Source organism: Puntigrus tetrazona, chromosome 15 (genome assembly GCF_018831695.1).
Source record: "Puntigrus tetrazona isolate hp1 chromosome 15, ASM1883169v1, whole genome shotgun sequence".
NCBI classification, from domain to species: domain Eukaryota; kingdom Metazoa; phylum Chordata; class Actinopteri; order Cypriniformes; family Cyprinidae; genus Puntigrus; species Puntigrus tetrazona.
Genome location: NC_056713.1, coordinates 16,316,142 through 16,336,800, shown reverse-complemented (window position 1 = coordinate 16,336,800; position 20,659 = coordinate 16,316,142). Strand labels below are relative to the sequence as shown.

The 20,659-nt window shown below is 37.1% G+C and overlaps 1 protein-coding gene across 1 annotated transcript; it reads left to right on the top strand.

Annotated features, from left to right (window-relative positions):
- The first annotated feature begins 48 nt into the window (after positions 1 to 48).
- On the top strand, positions 49 to 20,159 carry LOC122358647 (WSC domain-containing protein 1). Its single transcript, XM_043258520.1, has 9 exons — positions 49 to 385; positions 8,115 to 8,843; positions 9,023 to 9,137; positions 12,077 to 12,261; positions 16,248 to 16,369; positions 16,765 to 16,936; positions 18,306 to 18,470; positions 19,141 to 19,341; positions 19,744 to 20,159. Exons 2-9 carry the CDS (start codon positions 8,426 to 8,428, stop codon positions 20,157 to 20,159), a joined length of 1,794 nt encoding a protein of 597 aa, XP_043114455.1. The 5' UTR covers positions 49 to 385; positions 8,115 to 8,425.
- Positions 20,160 to 20,659: the final 500 nt, after the last annotated feature.

Here is a 20,659-nt window from a genome sequence, read left to right as displayed (position 1 = left end):
TCGCTCGCTCTCTCTCTTTCGGCGCATGCGCACACGGGCAGCGCTGTCCGACTTAAAAACAGCTGGGCTCTTACGTGCGTTCACACAGAGAAACGTGGGAATGCAAAGCAAAGGGAACACGGCAACGGATTTAGATAAGGATTATCGCTGTTATAGTGGTTTCACAGCTATGCAAAATAAGAAAATGCAAGAGGATTAGTGACACACATCAAGTGGAGCAAAATAGCAAAACAGAGTGAGAAAGCGAGATGCGACTCGCCTCAGAGATAAAAGAGATGCTCGTGTTCATGAAGAGACATTCAACCCAAGGAAATCTCAAGCTCTGAAATACATTTAATATGCTACAAGACTGTTATTCTTCGCTGCCGACGGGTAGCAGGGAAAGGTAAGAGAATTTCTTGTGATTTAACAGATAGTAAATGCATAAAAAGCTCCCTCTCCCTAACTAAAGTGTTTTTAAATGTTTAGTATAGTGCGTTTAATAGCTTCAGCGTAAATACATTGGAAAGTTTACGTGAATTATATTATGCGTCACTTTATTATACACCAATATAGCAGTTCGAGTCTTGAAGTTTTTTTCTCGAAAATATGGCAAACAAGTGTTGATGACTGATGTCCAAGTGACTGAACCTGCTTTTTCTGCTTTGGGGATTTTCCTTTGTGCTTAAAACCACGACCAGTTTGCCTAAGTACATGTAGATTGTACTGCTTTATAGTCAGATAATGTTTCAGAATCTAAGAAATGCTGTTTTAGTGTAACTGATTAAATCCAAGCTCTTAGAAGTGATCAGAGTTAAACAAATATAGAGCTAGTGAGGGTCCCCTAAGGGGTCCATTAAAGCGAAAAGAAAATATCATTTTCATTTTAAACATCCATTATACGTTAAAGAAAGTAATCATGTTCGTTACAGTTACTAGTGATTTTTTTTCTTTTTTTATGTAGGGCTCCATTTAATATATAAACAGTGAATTTTTGGGTCTGCGGATAGAGGAATAAACCCTTTTTTAAAACTCAATCATTTTATTATGCAACTTTAAGTTTGTCTTCGTGATGTGATAAAACGTAACTCTTATATACCATGTCTTTTTTGAAGATTATATAAATATGATTTGCCCAGTAAAGGGATTTGTCCATAAGAGCTGCGGTTATCAGATGAACTGCACTAACATGTGTCTTTTGAGTGTGGCCAGATGCTATAGATTTCATTAGGGTTTTCCTCCCTCGTCCGTCATCATTATATCGGTTTTTTATAGTCATGAAAAAGGAATATGTCCAGACTGCCTGTAAAGAAGTCTGTCTTCAGCTTTCATGTCTCACAGGGTTAATCAAGATCATTTTGTCATGGTTGACCTTTCAGCAGCATACATTTACTGCCTATGGGGCACACTGCCTCATCTCCAGAGAAGGTATCTGTGCACATCCGAGTTGTGTATGAATACATAATCTTTCACGATTGACCTGTATGCCATAGCGTCCCATTTATTAGATTTATCCCTATTTAAAAATAAGATAATGGTGGCTTGCACATTAAAATATTACGCCGTCAAAATAACCGCACACTTTGTGTTGGACAAAAAAGATTCTTTTTAATATATAATTACATTTCTGGTTACAAGGCCAAGTATCTGAACGATATTTACAGCAAGACTTGGATTAATCAAACCGAAGCAGTCAGATAAAGTGATTGTTCAGCCTTGACACAGGTCTCTATTTGTGCAAAGACTTCCCAATGTATATCTTTTTTTGATTAGCGCAGACCAACCTTTTCTCTTTAGACTCCCATGGATTGACCAGCCACCAGTGACTGCAGTGTTTTTCCAGCCTCGCTAAAACCTATTCTAAATAATGAATGCATCGAGGGTGGTTGATTGTGCTTCTGGAGATATTTTTCTGGCCCTAGCACAGTTTGCCAGGGACAGACTTATTTCCTCTCCATCTCCCGTGGTTCCACAAGCCTGACGGAAGTGTTTCAAATAGATTGAATGGACCGTTTTTGCCGTGGCTGTTAATATTTATTTGCATATTTTGGAGTCTTTTCGGTCTTGGGCGGTCATCTAACTTGGAGGGGGTCTAGAAGCCAGTTTAACCCTGATATTATAAGGCTCTTCTTCATCGTCTGATCATCATTTAATGAATCTTTTAATGAATTCTATGATCAATAAAAGCGCATGTGATGCTTTTTTTGTAGCAATAATTGTACTAGATGTAAAGCATCTAGAGCAGGTGTGCCCAATCCTGCTCCTGTCGATGGACTGTCCGGCAAAGTTAAGCTCTAACGCTAATCAAACGCACTTGAAGCAACTAATTAAGTTCTTCAGGATCACGTGGAAATTAAGGGCATGTGTTGGAGGCGAACTTTGCAGGACATTTTGAAGAATGTTGGCTATCAAACAATAAGTTTTGGTCATCATTGATTTCCAAAGTATGGACAATTAAAAGAAAAAAAACCCCGGACATTTCTCAAAATATCTTCTTTTGTGTTCCTGCAATCCCTTTAAGGGCGTATACTACCTTTACCATCGCATAAGTAACTAACAAAAGCAGAAGGAAGGATGCCGCTTGTTAAATTTCATTGTACGGAACCAGACAGCTGAGTCTGCACAGATGAAAGACTTCACAGTCGATTTGTGATGAGAAACCACTTCATTTACTTACTGCAGCAGCTAAGAAAAAAAATGAAGACGTTACACTGGAGAAAGAAAGGGCTACATTTCTTGGAATGCAGTGTCATCCTCCGCAGCTGATGGTGATGACTTCCTGCAAAATACATGGTAATAATACTGCAGTCTTGTCAGTTTGTGTCAGCGAGCACTAGTGTATTTGTTGCGGTTTGCCGGGACTTGCTTCAGTCTCCCAGAAGAGGCCACAGAGTGATCACACTCACTTGTCTGTGGTCTGTGGGTGTTAAAGCGCTCTGGTGTTAGTACCTCTGCTTCGTGCACGCATCCGTTGTAGTTTAGTGGTCAATAAACGGGTGTCCAGGGGCCAGCAGTCGCCATCTTTTCAGCCAGCATTTATTGAGCGAATTTTAGTTATAGTGCCTTGTTTATGGCTGGGCTGTAAATCTGCAAATGTAAATGTGCCTCAAGCAACACAGAGCATAAATATTCAAAGACAGACTATTCCTAACAAAATTTTAATGCATCGTCTAATTTATCTCCTTTCCTCTCTTGCTGCTGTAAGTGTCTAGTAAATACCGGACGTGAACCAGGGAAATGGATAACGTTTGAAATGTATCTGCAAAAAAAAAAAAGTGGAGTATACGGACTCCGTGTGAGTGTGTCTTTGAAAAAGGCTTTATGAGTTGTAACCAAAAGCCCAGTTGGCTCAAAAGCAAAATCAGGCCAAATTAAGAACAAATAAACAATTCAGTTTATATGGAGCTTTTGGATACCGCAGTGAAATCAATCTCTGCAGTAGATGATCAATAGTTTGAGTAGGCTGTGAATAAGGTGATTGACAATCACCTGTGGTTCAGTTCACAGCTGGAGGTTCCTCTTTTTTCACAGGATTTGGATTAAGCATGACGCATGATTTTTCAATAATTTAAGTTGAGCGTTTCAAATCAGATGGACACATCTTCTCCAAAACGTAGGCAGAATTATTCATTTGATTTGAAACGAAATAACATGTTGCATATTTTGGGCTTATTTTCCTTTCCTTTCAACTAATATTATGCAAAATAAGATGCAATTTTGATAAGAGAACTCTTAATTAGTTTTCACGAATGCTCTTTGCATATGTTGTTTTGAATTCGCTGACAGGCTGCCAATCAGTGAACTGCTTGAAATGTCTTTTTAAATCTTTTTGATTCAAATTATTCAACCCTGGGGTGTGATGCTGAGTGTGATTATTACCAAGAACATATGACAGAATATATGAAGTACGCTATTGCTCCAAAATAATTTGGAGATGTCATTCACGAAACCGTATACACCTCTAAATACCATCGAAATGTAATGAATCGCTCAAGACAAAATGCTATTTAACGTAAATACGTTTGGTTATGCTAATGAAACAGCTCCTCACGGTGACAATTGCATGTGACCACTTTTTACAGTGCATTAGGAATGAAATGAGCTTAATATGAAATGCCTTCCCTCTCTCATTTCTTGGATATGGCCTTGAAAATATATATTAAAGGAGGACAGATTGGGGTCACTGCGGGCCAGGGGAACAGCGGGCCACCTGTCATGCGTCTGCCGCCCCACTGTGACACTCTTTAGAAGCAAGATTATGACTGTGGAAACCTTCTTCGCTTAAACATTTCTTACTGAAATGCTTCATTCGGAGATACTAAAGAGGAGCACACAACAGCCAGATGGTCAGAGATGGTGGCAAGATGCTTAGATGAGAGAAAAGAGAGCTTTGCAGGCAGCATCTGAGCTCCAGGGTCAGTCCCATCAGCCTCTGAGATGGAAGTGTGACTGCCCTGCTGTAAGTGAGATGATAACACGCTGGGAAAGCAGATGAAGACAAATGAGTGCACCAGTCTGGACCTACAGCACCCGCTCGCTGCTTGTCCACCGACAGCCATAAAGCCTAAGCGCCACGCTATTACAACTCCAGAGGTTTGCGGCATATGCCACGAGAGCAACAGCAAAATAGACTAATAAATAATACATCAAATAAAGGCGAATAACATTTGCTTTCTAACTTAATGCCCTTTGAAATGCACCGTGGAGTCGTCAGACTTCCCTGAACGGAAAATGGAAATGACCTTGGCTCTGCATTATTATTCATAAATGCATTTGTTTCTGTGTGAAATGCAATACCATTTACCAGCAAGCACACAACAGAGCGAAAAGGGAAGATAAAATAAGATGAATTATGTGTCCCACGCATCTCTCTGCTATAACATTCATTAACGGACCATCCTTATAATTAATCGAGCCGCCTCCCTTTGGCTTCATTAATTACAGTTATTTAAAGTGAATAATATTCTTTTAAAAAAAGAGCTCAGGACTACTGCCAAATTCTCCGGTTTACCAATATGACAAGAAACTCATCTCTCATAAATACACAGTGGCCTCATTTCTGGTTCATTTTTCAAAAGTGATTTTCAACTGAATAAATCTATAGTGGAAAAGTATTTGAAGCAGCGAAGGCATAGCGCCTGTATAAAATGATTTCGTAGAACAGGTATCTTCATTTTAAAGGGAGTAAAAAAATTTAAATGCACAACCTCAGCAAAAAAAATACTTTGTTTGGAAAAATAGTTCGTTGGCGTGATTTTATTCATGTTACAAAATGAAATATGCATTTGCTTGCTACAGAGATGAAAGATACAATAATTTATTTGACATCAAGTGCCCACTAAGGGTTCATATAAATATACAAAATCTGCCCCAAGGCAAAATCACAAAGGCCTACATATGTGTTGCTTAACCACCTCTTTCGATATGTATCTATTTATATATTAAATAATTCATCTAGGGTGTATACATTTATACTTTGGTTGTAAATCAGTTTAATTTTTTAATGGAATTGATTGCAAAATGTTGAATTATTTGCGAAAGGTACATATCAATATTTGCTGAGAAGAAAATTAATAGGTGTTTTTTTTAATGATTTATTTGAGAGACATTTTCAAAATACAAAAGTCAAGATGTTTTTTATCATCTCACGTCATGAGCGTTATATTTTAGGATGGCATGCGTAGACATAAACAGTTCAGATTCTAAAATGTCAAACTTCATATACAGTATATGTAAACATCATATTCATATATATTATTCAAAAGCTATGAATTTTGTATACGTGGTAAAAACACGATGTTGCAAATGATTCAAATGAAAAACAGATGCGGTATAGAGACGAATATGACAAGATCAGTTTTTATTTTTTTAGACCCTTCAGTGGCAGAACTTTTTTTAAAACTGATTTTGAAAATAAGATAAATAAAGGTGTAGAATGGCAGATGCAGTGGGTGTTATTTTGATTTCTGTCAACTATGCATGCATCCTCTGTTTTGTAAAGGATAGATTTTTTAGAAGCTGCACCATGTACTGGCAGAGGGGGAAAAACTACCCGACGCCAGTCACTCACTGTTCATAGCTAGAAGAATAATGAGCCCTCAGGCTGATTGACATTCTCAGCCGCCTCGTAGTTATGGTTTCCTCTGGTGCTGGCGAGGACACCCGCCCCTGCATCTCAAGCGTTTATGCAAATCTAGGCCTTTTGCCAGCGCTAGGCCTAAAAAGATGGGGTTGGGGGATGAGGGGAGGGTGGTCTCAAAAGGGGTCCAGTGAGCAAAGCTGTGCTTGTGTGGAAAGCTGCAACTGGCCCAGTTATCTCAAATAAAAATCGGACCCAGAATCAGAATAATGACATTTTTACCCAAAGTCTAAAACTTTAAAATTTCTTGAAAACAAATAATTGAAAATAGTGTGCATTATTGTGAAGCACAACCAAATGTATGTTTAATGAAATGTAGAGCATGACTTTTTTATTAACTAGGCATTCTATAATACGATTTTGATAAAACAATCCTATAGTTATTGGGCTATTGGGTTACATCTAATAACCTGTGTTATTAGTAAACTAAATGTATTTTCATTACAAAAACATTATTGTTTAAGCACAGAATGCTGTGCTAAGAAAGTAAATATTGTAAATTTGGCCAGCTTATTGACATTGCTTACATCTTCGTTTTTTCATATTTTCCTTTAGGTCTTACGCATTAAACCTAATCCACATTCATATTAATGCGTGGTGTGGTGATTATGCATTTAATGCATAATCAGTGTATGGCTCAGACTGTGTTTTCCTCTTCTGTGAGCCCGGATGCAAGATGCAATAGACTGGGAGAATATATGGGGCATACAGTGGGCTCTGAGAGTTAGACTTGCTTGATTGGCAAGAATGGATGGAAGCGAGGGACAGCCCACCTCTGAGTTTAGTTAGACTTGTTAGAAGGTTTGTTTTTGCCACACAAAAGGATTCTCAGTGGAGTTGAAATAATGGGCTGAAAGTTTCAATAACGTCTAAAGTGAACAGAAGGAAAAAGTACCAAGTTGTAGAAACAATTTGGCGCAGATTAGCAGTTCTAAACCAGATTTAATTTCAGTCAGTCAGCCAGCTAACAAATATGTTACGTGATTTAAAAAAAAGACAAAAAAGCAAAACATTTGAGCATGCTGAAATGAAAATCAGGAATGGTAATTTTATTGCGTGATTTATCACTCTTGGCAGCTAAACGGATTTGTAGCTCAAATCAACCACGGCATATTGTGCAAGGAACAGTAGGAAAAGAGTTTCTGTCAGTAATATTCATTGGTTGAGCTTTGACAAAATGTTTTCAAACTTTTCAGTCTCAACAGAAGGATGTTCAAATATTTTAATGTTATTTAATAAAAAATGTAAACAAAAATTGTATTTCTAAAAATATATTTTTAAGCCATTTATTTCTTTGATAGAAAATATGACTTTTTAGCCATCATTGCACCAGTCTTTAGTTCTCTTCAGAAATCATTCATGTATGTTGACTATTATCAGTGTTGAAAATAGTTATGCTGCTTAATATTTTTTATATATGTATATTTTTCCCAGCATTCTTTGGTTATTAAAAATAAAAAACAGCATTTATTTAAAATAGAAATATGTAGGAATATTTTCTTTTTACACTGTAATCATTGCAACCTTTAGTCCAAAAAAACCCCACTGACCTTGTAGCACACAATATTGTATTGTAAAAAAATCTAAGAAATTGCTTTTGTATCGTAAATGCTATTCCTTTAAAGCAACTTTCCCGCAGACTTCACACATGCAGACTTTTAAAAATCCCAACTAGTTTCCACTTCCTTTCGAACTGTCAGACCCCTACCCCGAGCCCTCCCATAGCTTACACCTCGATTAGGAGACTGTAGCGTTCCCTCTTAGACCTTTCACATCTGCTGCGACTCATAAAGGCAGACAGGAGCACAAACAGGTAATGCTTCTCCAGCCAGCGAGGCCTGCTCTCTCCTCTTAATGGAGACATACTACCAGAATAACTGCCACACACTCTCTCTATATTTCTTTCTTGTCTCTAGCACTCTGGTCTATCCCTGAAAATAAAAAAGTGAAAGATGTGCTTCGACTTGCGTCTAACTGCTTTCTATTTTCCCACCAGGTTCCCCGAAGTCTTTGAGCCGTAAGAGCTCCGAGTACATTCTGCCACAAGTACTTCTGTCATCAAGGGGATGTAACGCCACAGTCGAGTTTTCACTTAATCCTCTCACAGGTAAACGGCGGGACATTTTGCCGGAGGAATTTTGCGCTCAAAGAGTTTTTAAACAGAATGTGAATAAGGTATCGCTGGTACAGCTTGCTAGAGAATGAAGCACCTGGAATAGGTCTCTGCCTTTTTTTTGTTGGAACAATGGCAGCATGAAATCGTAGGATTTCTCTAGGTTTTTTTCACTTACTTGGAAGGAGGGCAACATGGCAAAGCCCTTCTACAGGCTTCAGCGCTTCTTGCGACGGACTCAGCTGCTCTTCTTGTTCCTCGGTGTAGCATACATTATGGCTGGAAGTGTCCTCCTTCTGCAGAGACATGGATTGGTGGTGTCACAGCGTGGGACGAGCAGTTACTTTCCATTGCCGTCTTTGCCATCTCCTCCCAGGGCCCTGGAGGCACCTGCCCTCCGGACAAGTTATGGAATAATGGGAGCACGACTCTCTGGAAAAGGGTTGGGATACCAAAGTGTTTTGTCCGAAGACAATACTGGACAACAATGGCTGATCTCACGAAACCAGGAGATCCGATATCTGAGACGCCGTTGGTTCCACAGCCTCATGTCCGAACAGGAAGCGTCCCGAGCGGAGAAAGTTCTTCCGAAAAGAAAAATCCGACACAAAGGTGAAACTCTGTGCTAAATGAGCTGTGTGCTTTTCAGAATGACAAATTGGTTGTTTATGATAATTGGTTTATTTTCTCAATTATCTGGATTCCAAGCTGTGCCACGCTATCTTCCCATCTGTTTGCGCAGAAAAAGGTCACGTTCTGAATTTCTGATGCGATTGTTATCCTCCGCTCAGGCACGTACATCGGCTGCTTTCTGGATGACGCCAAAGACCGGGCGCTCAAAGGGATGGTGTTTTATGACTTCCGGAAAATGACCAGCACCTTGTGTCAGGACACCTGCACCGAAAGGTATGTGATTAATACACAGTATACTCAAATGCTCACAGCTTTTGTTGTAATCACGGAGTCACCCAAAGCAGATGGACATCTGTTGCCTTGAGGCTCCTCTGTGCTCATCTTAAATCAAGAAATAATGAAACAGTGTTTAGGGAAAAGAACATGCAGTGTGCATCCCTGTGCCAGCTGGCCGAGCTCATGCTGGGAATTGGATCAGGCCCAATAAATGGAGCGCAGCTCTGGACCTGGACTCCGCTAATGCTGGAGGAGAAACATCTATCTGGCGTGATAGAGTATACACTTTTTCAAGTTCTTAGGCTGCCGGATAATTGACCACAAGAGAACAAGTGTGAGGCAGACTGACCTCCTGTAATTACCCCCAACGTTTCAGAGCTTATTTAATTACTTGGGTGACATTTGCGATGTTCAGGGGGAATCTAAATGGTCCATTAGAAAACATGAATCCTAACATGTGCTTAAGATGATCCTCTGTTCACGCTGACATAGTCACTTCCTATGAGGAAGAAAATTGTGTAATTAGCAGTGTTGCCACCTTAAGGCAATATTATGTACTTGCATTACAGCTATACAGAGATGGTCTGTATAAAGTTTACAAAAATCAAACAAACAAATTGCAAATAATTTTTTTTTTTTAGTTAAATGACCAGTGCAAGCAGGTAAATGCTTTAAAATGTTCTGAAAATATTGATAATCAGCCTCAGTATCATTTAATCAGTGGTGAAAATGGCCAAAATTCACTGCGGGGACTAATAATACACACTGGGTGGTGGCAATTTTAGATTTGAGACCTTTTGAATGCATTTAATTATAAAACCCTTTAAAATCTGTAGTAACATTTCAACTTTTTTTCATTCTTTTTGGATATTAAGACCCTGCACCTGCACTTCAAGCCAAATTAAATATACATTGTGTGTGACTTTGCACATGTTATAATGTAGCCCCATTAATGACCTCTTGTGTTTAAAAAAAAGTGATCATTGAAATAAAATTTTTGAAAATGAGAATGATTAGCACAGTAATTGTCTGTAATTGCCCTGTTTATCTAAGCCCTCAAAACACTTATTATTTAGTGGGGTAAAATTATAATATTTTAAATATCTATTTTCAATTTGAACGTACAAAATGTTATTTATTTCTGGGATGGCAAAGCTAAATTTTCAGCAGCCATTTCCACAGTCTTCAGTATCGCATGATCCTTCATAAATCATTTGAATATGAAGATTTGCCTCTCTAGAAACATTTGTCATCACAATCAACACTGAAAACTAATATTTGTGCCAAATAGAACGTTTAAAAGTTTTTGACACGGAGGTCTTTTAAATATTATAAATATCTTCACCGCCCCTTTTGATTTTTGTCAAATCTTTTTTCAGTCCAAAAAATCTGGAAGTAGTTTAGTTTATCAAACATATCTAAAAGCAAACACCTCAAAAACATGATCAGCCTCTAATTCTGATAAAAAATAAGCAACACAACCAAACATTTCTGAAACATATATTTATATCTAAGAAAAGATTTTCGTTAATACTCTGTGACTGCTCAGACTGAAAAGGATCTGACATCCCAGCCCAGTGTTATCATCTACAGATAGGTGACGGGGAGAAAATCTTCTCCTGTCCTGTGTCTGCAGGAACATGTCTGCTCAGACTGAGCGATTAATTCAGAGCACAGATTAACAGTGGGAATGTCCCTGGCTGGGTTGCCATGGCAGTGCCAATGCCACGTTTCAAGCAGAGGATCAGAGAAACAATTTGCAGAGGGGCTCAAGCTAATACCTGTTGAGCCCTACACCAACATGCTTGAATGGAATCATGCTGCGCCTTTTTGCAATCTCCAAAAAAAGTCAAGAGGGCCAGAGGACAAAAGCTTCGAGATGGAGGAAGATCGTCGTGGTTAACTGTTAACCAACTTGCTGTGAATGTCACAGAACCAAAAGTCTGTACAGAAACTCGTTTATCGATGGAGGTGAAGGCAGGAGCTTCCTGGACTGGCTCGTTAATGTGAAATAGCTGGCCAGGTGGTCTGCAATGGCACCCTGAGAATGGCTGCCACTACAAAGTGGCATAGGCTACCACCGCAGGGTGTGGAATCGGTGAGACAGATGTTTGGCTCAGCAAGCTGGCCAATCACCAGCTGTTAACCCTTTGAGCTCATAGGCAGGGATGAACAGAGAGATGCTTATGGACTTTAGCAGAATACCTAGTGGGTCTGTCTTTTTTGGAGTGTAAAATGTGTAAGAGCTTTTCTGGGAGAACCAAAGAATGTACTAACATGCAAAGTTTTGCTGAAAATTTACTCACTCTTAGACCATACCAGATCCATATGAGCTGGGGTTTTTTTAATGAGAATATATTTGGAGAAATTTAGCATCACTTGCTCACCAATAGATCCTCTGCAGTGAATGGGTGCCATCAGAATGATACTTCACATATATGAATCAACATCACAGTAATCCACACAACATAAGTCCATCAGTTAAACAATTATTTTGGTGAATTTTGATGTAGGATGCCAACAGGGGGCAGAATTTTTTATATATATATATATATATATATATATATATTATATATATATATATATATATATATATATATATATATATTGACTGAATTGAAAACGTTGTCAAAATATTGACAAAAAATAAACCTTTCAATGGTTATAGTTTGTTTTTTATTTTAAATTGTACACCTTTACAATTCAAAACTGTTATTATATTACACCTATTTAGTTGTTAGAATACTATAAAAAGAAACCATTACCACAACATTTGAAAACTAGTTAATATTGGCGTGATTTATAATTAATATATATATTTATTTATTTGTATTCAGAAATTAAAATAATTTTTTCAATAAATATACTTGTTATTCATTCTCGCAGGCCTGTATTTTGTGAGTATAATTAGATTTTGAATGTTTTGTTTCACACAGTGGGTACCAGTTCGCTGGCCTTGAATATGGGTCTGAGTGTTACTGTGGCAACCGCATCACAAGCGCTCGGATGAAAGAGGAGGAGTGTAACTTGGACTGCAAAGGCGAGAAGGGCGCCATCTGTGGAGGTGTGTCCCGTCTGTCCGTTTACAAGGTGGAGGAGGTTCTTCCTGGCCAGCGAAGATGTGAGTACTTGAAATAAGTTTACCTTTTTGCAGGGCAGAACTTCTCATCCATTCATGCATTAGGAGTGCATTGGGAATCATAAAAAAAAATGCATTCTGAAGGAGACAAAAATGCACAAGTCTTATTTTGATACCGTTCAGTGCTTTGATACAACCTGTATTGTTAAAAGCGCTATGTTGTTAATAAGCGGTAACTTCACAAAAATGCAGCTACAATGCCTAAAGCACAATGCTGACAATGAAGGTCAGGAAATAATAAAAGGTTGAAAAAATGGGAAACCTCATTTCTGTGGATGAAAGTGACTGTCAGCATTTTTTTGCATTTGAAAAATTATTATCCTAATAATTATTATGTAAAAATATAAAATATAAAATCCTTTCTGTAAGTTTCTAGCACTCAAATAAAGCAATAAAATGTTAAAATAATTATTTATGAACAAAAATTTTCAATAATGCTTTGGATAAAAGCATGTACCAAATGAATAAGAGAGGATGTGAATGCATTATGTGCACTTTGCAGCCCTGTTACAAAATTTGGGACATATATAGTTTATAGTTTTTAGAAGTAAAATAAAATAATTGAGTAAAATAAGAAAACAATAACTTCAAATAATACATTAAAAATAAAAAAGTAAAATCATGGTTTTTGTAATTTTCTAGCTATCAAATATTTTAAAAAGAAAAAAAAATACTCTGTGAATGAATAAAAAGGTTTTATAATGCTTGTTTTTTAAAAAAAAATAATCCATTAGATGAATGAATGTAAACATGTAAGCATTGAGCAGCATTTATGCAGTTTAGCAGTTCTGTTACAAAATGTGGGATAATTTCTGGGACTTTGCAGTTAAAAATAAAATAAAATGTAAAAATTTAATTAAAATAAAACATTAAAAAGTCTTTATTAATGAAAAAAAGAAACATTTGTTTGTAATACTTTTCTACTGGATAAAAGCAGCGCTGCTTCTGCAGGTAGTCCACAGTCTGGCAGCGGAGCTTTGATGTGGCCATATGTTTGAAACGGGTTTCTTCATCAGTCCTCTTCCACATGCTGTTGGACCTTTGTGTTCTGACCCAGCGTCCCTCTGCAGTTTCAGGCCAACTGGATTCGGCCCAGCACAACACTCACAGACACAGCTATTAAGCATTGACCATATGTTTAGTGGCCTAAATTGAAAATGCTATCCATTGTACCAGATAATAATTTCTTGTTAAAAGGATTTGTTCATTGTTTTGGCTGTTCTTTTTAAGATGTTGATGTAATGAAACAGTAAAGCCATAAAGAGGTCTCTAAATTATTGTTTTAATTGTTATGCTAACGTATGCTGAAAAATTGTAAATGTGAAGGGGACACCGGAGGCAACTGTAACTTGTTCAGTGACGCTCTTTAATGAGTTGTGACACAGTAAAGTTGCCTCTCAGCCTGAGAAAAGGAGTCTGATCATTTTACCTATTAAAATTAAAATGGTATGGATGAATTGGGAAAACAAAATCTTTTAAATGCATAATGAGCATTAAATTATCTAGTCATACTCATCGGTATGTTTCAATAAAATGGATTAAATGTACATAAATTACTGTTTAAAAGTTTGGGGTTGGAAAAGATATACTGAACGTCTCTTAGACTCAACAAGGCTTTATCTGTATGATCAAAAATACAGCAAAATATTGTAAAAACATGCTTGTGTTTGGTGCATCTACCCCACAAACCAAATCTTACACACATGCATGCATATACATGCCATTATGCATATCAATACCACCAATAGTTTTCGTACTTATTAGTCGTGCTGTTTATACGCACATTAATGTAATTGGGTAGGTATTTTTAGATGAATACAGAGTTCAAAAGAACAGCATTTATTCAAAATAGAAATGTCTTAAATCATAAATCATCATAACATCATAAATATCTTTAAAATGTCTATTTTTGATAACTGTAATGTCCTAAAAGTATTAACTTATTTTTTAGAGGTAGTTTTGAATAGCATTTAAATGTACAATGGCTTTCACAAATAAAAGCAAACGGTTTAGCATTACAACAATGATGTTATTGTAAAGGTGTGTATGAACATTTGGCAACACTTCTTAACTATTAACTACGACTTTTGCTTTAATTGTTAATTGTTAGTAAGGTAGTTGTGTTAAGTTTATGTATTGGGTAGGATTAGGGATGTAGAATAAAGCATTAATATGTGCTTAATTAGCACTAATAAATGGCTAATATTCCAGTAATATGCATGCTAATACCCAACTAATAGGCGTTACCATAAAATAAAGTGTTACCGAACATTTTTACATTTACCTTAGTCTCTGCCTTTTATGTTTTCTTTGTATTTTTATATATGCATAACCTTGATATATTTTATATACATACTGTCCTAAATAATTAAAGAATTTCGTTTTCTTTTTGCAATTATTGACTGCAAATCTAGGACAGGTCTACAACCTATAATACGTAACTTCTTTTTGTGTGAAAATATTCAGCGCACCGTTTTCTGCGAGAATCACTTTTCCATACCTGCGCTGGTGACCGCGGTCTGACTTGTTTTGTTGCAGTTGAACAATCTATACTTCCAGTCTTAGTAAGAAGTTCAGAGACTCACCCGAGGCCTGCGGTGCTCCTCTGTGTTATGTTTTAATAGCGCTTTGTTTGATGTTTTCGCGCAGCTGTGTCTCATTTATAGCTCTCGCAAAGAATCATGTGATTGCTTCAAAAGCAAACGGCGGTCTGCAGGGCCTCTTCATTTATTTGGAGAGGCAAACAAAAGCCCCGGGGTTTCGGTTACAGAGTGCTTGTTTACCCTGCAGAGGTGACAGAGTGTCATGAAGGCCCTGAGCACACTCGCTAATGCAGATACAAACGCCTTAAATCACAGTATCCACTCACATCCGCTGTTTCTCTGCTCGTTCTCTGTAGGTTTAGTTACTTCGAGCCAATTCTAGTTGTATAGCAGCTGTGAAAACATTTAGAAACAGAAAACACATTTATTATAGTTGATGCCGAAATGTATTGTTTGATTTAGGCGGGGTTCTTATATGTATATATATATATATATATATATATATACTCTAACTAAAAAAAGTTAAATAAAATACATGTAAATACAAATATAAAAACATGATGTATTAACTAAAATGAAAACTAAAATAAAAATGAATGATACATATATACACTGAAAAATAAAAAAATAAAAAACTGATTTCAGATATTAATAACATTTATAATGGTATCTGTTATATTAAGCAGCATATCTGTGAACATTTCTGAACATTAATCATTAGAAATTATTTCTTGAGCAGAAAATTACAATGATGAAAGGCAGCTGAAATCTTAAGTCATTTTTTATAAATTCAAAATAGAAAATCATTTACTTTTAAATTGTAATAATATTTCACAATATTGCTGTTTTCTGTTGTCTTCAAATAAATTAAGCCTTGGCGAAGAGTAAAAGACTTTATAGTGTACAATATATCAACATATTATTATTATTATTATTATTATTTTAATTTTTATTTTTAAATTAATATTTACATATTGTGTACATCTATCATGGGAAGCTCAAAATCAAAATGTCAGTTTGAAGCTATTTCATCAAATTCATTCCTTTTCTTACATTCAAAAACACCTGCTAAAAGAAACATGCAGCTGTGCCTGAAAAGGGTTTGGAAGAAGCTCAAGCAACTCCCCAAAAAAAAAAAAAAAAAAAAAGATAAAATTATTCATATTAGATAGCACAGTTTCCTATTTCTGTGAAACGTGGCTTCTTTGCGGTTCTCTCATTACCCATACAGCCTGATTCCTTGAACTGTTTGATATTTCTTTGAAGGGCTATGAGGTTCTTTTTTCTCCATCTTATACTTAATTACACATTCACTGCAGCATTCCAAACCTTAGAGCAATGAACTGAATGTTGGCACAAAATCTTGTTCCTACACTATTTTTCTCCTGTCAATCAGCAATGTTCTCGGTTCTCCCCTGCCTTCAGACAGAAACGTGCGCTACCGGGGCTGCTTCAAAAAGCCTGACAACACAACAGCAGCTTCCCTGGCTCATGCCATCCAGCCCAACCTCACCTCCCAGTGGTGCATCCAGACCTGCATGGATCAGGTATGACTTTCCTGACTGCATCAATGCTAGATTCATGTGGACTGGATGTGGTCTGCTGATATATTTCCCCGCTCTCCTGAACACAATCTGCTTGTTTAAACTTTAATGTTTCCCCAGAGAGCACAAATTTGCTCTGTAATCAATCTTCTACGCAGCATTATCCCCTTGATTGTGGCATAATTTGAGTCCTTTCTATCAGATGGTCATGCTTTGTTGCACTCTGGCAACGTGGTCAATTGATTCATCCTCGTTTTTAGCTGAGAAGCTAATTGCACTGCTTGAGAACGTTTTCAGATAATGATAACTCAGAATAGTTGTAATTTAAAGTATGGATCGAGAGAGGTAGAGGTCGGCTCTCGGTGTCATTCATACACATTTTTACTCTCTCTGATCAGGAATTTCCTCTGGCCCTGGTCAGGAAGCCCGACTGTTTCTGCGGCTACACCACTGCTCGCTTCACTCTTCACAAGCCGGTGAAAGAAGAGCTCTGTGCTGTGGAAAACGGCAGCCTGTCTACCCAGGTTTCCCAGCAGCTCTTCCTCCAGGTTTATCAGACACCTGTTCAAGGTAAGACTTACCGATCTTAATAATTACCTCTGTGCTCGCATTTCCCTACTCGGGCAGTTTATTCTTCTCGCACAGAGCTCAGCCTCGAGATGTATGCTAGAATTAAAAAGGGTGCCTGCTCCTTCAATTCCAAGATTTTTCTTTGGGAAGTCATGAAAGGATGTAAAATGTGAATAATACCTTTTTTAGGTGTGACTGGCAATGCTAAACTTTCCAACAACACCTAATAGCCTAAGGGTACCCGCATATCTATAAAGTACCCATATATATATATGAGACTGCGTGAAAAATAATAAGCGAGACTGAAAGTAAATATCTTCAATAGCTCGTGTCTTTGTGGGTGGATTTGAAGCTAACTAGTGCTGTGCTTTTGTCACATCATTTGGGAAAGGAATGAATAAATATATAAACAAACGAATAAGTGAATAAATAAATTATAGTAAGTACAGTAATACTGTCAAATATTATTAGGTTAACTTGTAATATCTTTTAAAATATAAATTGGTAACACTTTCGAATATGTAAGACCTATTAACTATTAACTACAACTTTTCCCTCAATAAATTCTTAATTTGCTACTTATTAATAGTTATGAAGGTAGTTGTTAAGTTTAGGTATTAGGTAAGATTGGGGATGTAGGATGAGGTCATGTAGAAGAAGGCAATAATATGTACTTAATTACTAATATTCTAGTAACTACCTGTCATATAATGCTGAGATGGCAAAGCATGATCAGTGTCACATGATCCTTATTTGATGCTCTATTTTTTTTTATTAGAATTACTAAAATTAAATATTAATGTTTTTCATGATTTTTTGATTAATAAAAAAGTACTAAACGGCAGCATCTGTATAAAATAAAAATCTTTTAACATTGTAAATGTCATCGTTAATCAATTAAAAGCATTCTTTCTGTTTTCATTTTAAACAGTGATAATTTAACGGACCAAATTTATCAATGCTTATCTCTCTCTACAACCTATCGTAAACTAGCATGCAAATTGTTTTATCAAGCAGTCATTCCCCCAACTTCCTGTTGCAACAGGACATATGTTAACACAAGAAAATTGTTAAAATTTGTTGTTAAAAACAAACTTCTTCCCTAACACTGGGATCCTTCTCAAGGCCATGCAGAGTGTAGGTTCTACACGCAATTAAAAATCAATCAATCAACACACAGAAAACACAATTATGCAGTTAAAATAAATGTATTTGTAATGATTAAGACTAATTCTATATCTGTATTTTAAGATAACCTATTGAGAAATTGTTTTAATGAGCAGATATAATAGAACAACCTGGCTGAAAATAGCAGGTATCTTACCTTTCATAAGTGCCAAATAAATATTGGAAAATTCTTACTGTCCAGATTCCAGATGCACAGAGAAGAAGTTTCTACCGGAGAAATCCAGCTCACTGGTGGCTCTGTCCAGTTTTCCTGGTGCGGGTAACACCTGGGTGAGACACCTGATTGAGCTCGCCACAGGCTACTACACAGGCAGCTACTACTTTGACGGCACCCTTTACAACAGAGGTAACAGTAGCACCATTCTATCAGTGATCATAAATCTTATCATTTGAAATACTTACTTGTATTTGACTGAGACAAATTAAGCCACTCTGAAAAATATTATTGCACTTATAACTTTTTGCACATAAACAGACCAGTGTCTCTGTTGAAAAGTGGGAGTTTAACCAAATTTATCTGCCACCATAAAGTACTCTATGTAACTTTTAAGAAGTTTCGACTGATATAAACAGTAACTCTAGAGTTTGGAATGATTTATTAAAAAATGATTTACTTTTTTTTTTTTTTTTTTTTTTTTTTTTTTTTTTTAATAAAGTTTCTCTAAATTGTTCTTTTTTTCTTTTTCTTCAACTACCATGCAGCTTTCTGAGATCGCTTGATAATGTGCGTTTGGGCACAGCTGACCTTCTCTTTTCTTTCAAATGCCAAACTTTATTGAGCATTTTTTTTCTATCATTAAAGAACTTGACCTGCCTTGAAAGTCAAAGTGCCTTTTCAAATCCATCACAGAACCTGACACGTTTGCCCGAGGGGGCGTGTGGAGCCCATGCCTGGACTAACACCATTTCTGATGCAGTTTTTGGAACGTATGTGTTTGGATTCAGAGGCGGCACTGAGCTGTCGCCACATGCAGTTGGCTGTGTATTCTAATCCTTTTCTCCTCCCAACTGTGCAGGCTTCAAGGGTGAGAAAGATTACTGGAAGAGTGGAAGAACCATCTGTGTGAAGACACATGAGAGCGGCCAGCGGGATATAGAGATGTATGATTCAGCAATACTGTTGATAAGAAACCCCTACCGCTCACTTATGGCTGAGTTCAACCGCAAGTGCGCTGGGCATCTTGGTTACGCTTCTGATCAACACTGGAAGAGCAAAGGTATTATGAGTACAGTATAAGTTAATCTCTGACACTTTATGTTAGTGTTCTTTTATACGCTATTATTATAGTATATATTAATATAGTTTTTACATTTAATAACTTCTTTTTGATTATAAGTTTTAGTAATTAATTTTTGTTCTTTTTAAATATTATTCAGGTGGGAGCAGATGGAAAAACAATGCATTAAGAACTGGAGATGGGGGGGGTTGAAAACATTTGAACATTTTGCATAAAAACATTCAGTACTGCCCTTCAGAAGCTACTTGCAAAATAATTTCAAAATAAGTAAAATGTACCTTGATCTTCAACCAAGTTTTCACCCCCCGGCTCTTAATGCATAGTTTTTCTTAAAATACTTCTCCTTTTTAATATTTCCTCATTTACTTCTCCTCCCTATAGAATGGCCCGAATTTGTGGGTAGTTATGCTTCATGGTGGGCTTCTCACGTGTTGGACTGGCTGCGTTATGGAAAGAGTCTTCTGGTGGTGCACTATGAGGAGTTGCAGGAGTCACTTGTGCCCACATTACGATCCATCACTTCCTTCCTCAATATCAGTGTCAGTGAAGAGCGGCTCCTCTGTGCTGAGTGCAACAAGGATGGCCACTTTAAGCGCTCAGGTGTACGACGGCCCACCTTTGACCCCTTCACCTCAGATATGAAACGACTGATCGATGGATACATCAGCACTGTGGACCAGGCCCTCAGAGCCGGCAACCATTCTGGTTTGCCAAAGGAATATCTCCGAGATGATAAGTGTGCAGAACTAGAGTACAGGACTGTCTGTCTCGCTCAAACCAGTGCTCCAGTGATATAAACTGTGATGCCCAGGAGATATTTTGATAAGTTATTTCCTCACATATTGAGGTCAGAAATGATGCTGGTGTGCTTTGAGATCGTCATGTTTTAACGGCGGTATGTAGCTCAGTCTGCAAAAGAATGCGAAGCTGAACTTGGTGAGAAATTGGGTTTGACAATTGCAGACTTGAACTCCGAATCAAAAACGTCTCTAGTGAGAGGCAAAATAAGTTCTCCTTCCTCCTTCGGGAGGAAACTTGAGTGCTTAATTACATACTTCAACTACAAGTCAACAAGAGGCCTAATATACAACAGATGTAATTGCTTATGAACTAATCCGTTATGTATTGTAGATGATTACGACATGTCTACCACAATAACAACATTGTTTTATCACAGTGACTTTTTTTTACTTTGTAGAGACAATTTAGACCATTTACAAAGTTGATATCATAAACGCTAGGCTAAATGTAACCTATTAGTGGTATGCAACCACAGACATTACAAAAATTATTTCAT

Bases quoted from the DNA above. Each gene is read 5' to 3' on its own strand.
- LOC122358647 (XM_043258520.1), top strand. From the start codon at position 8,426: ATGGCAAAGCCCTTCTACAGGCTTCAGCGCTTCTTGCGACGGACTCAG. The intron at 12,262-16,247 runs GTGAGTACTTGA...CCCTGCCTTCAG, and splicing joins TCTTCCTGGCCAGCGAAGAT to ACAGAAACGTGCGCTACCGG. The intron at 18,471-19,140 runs GTAACAGTAGCA...CCAACTGTGCAG, and splicing joins CGGCACCCTTTACAACAGAG to GCTTCAAGGGTGAGAAAGAT.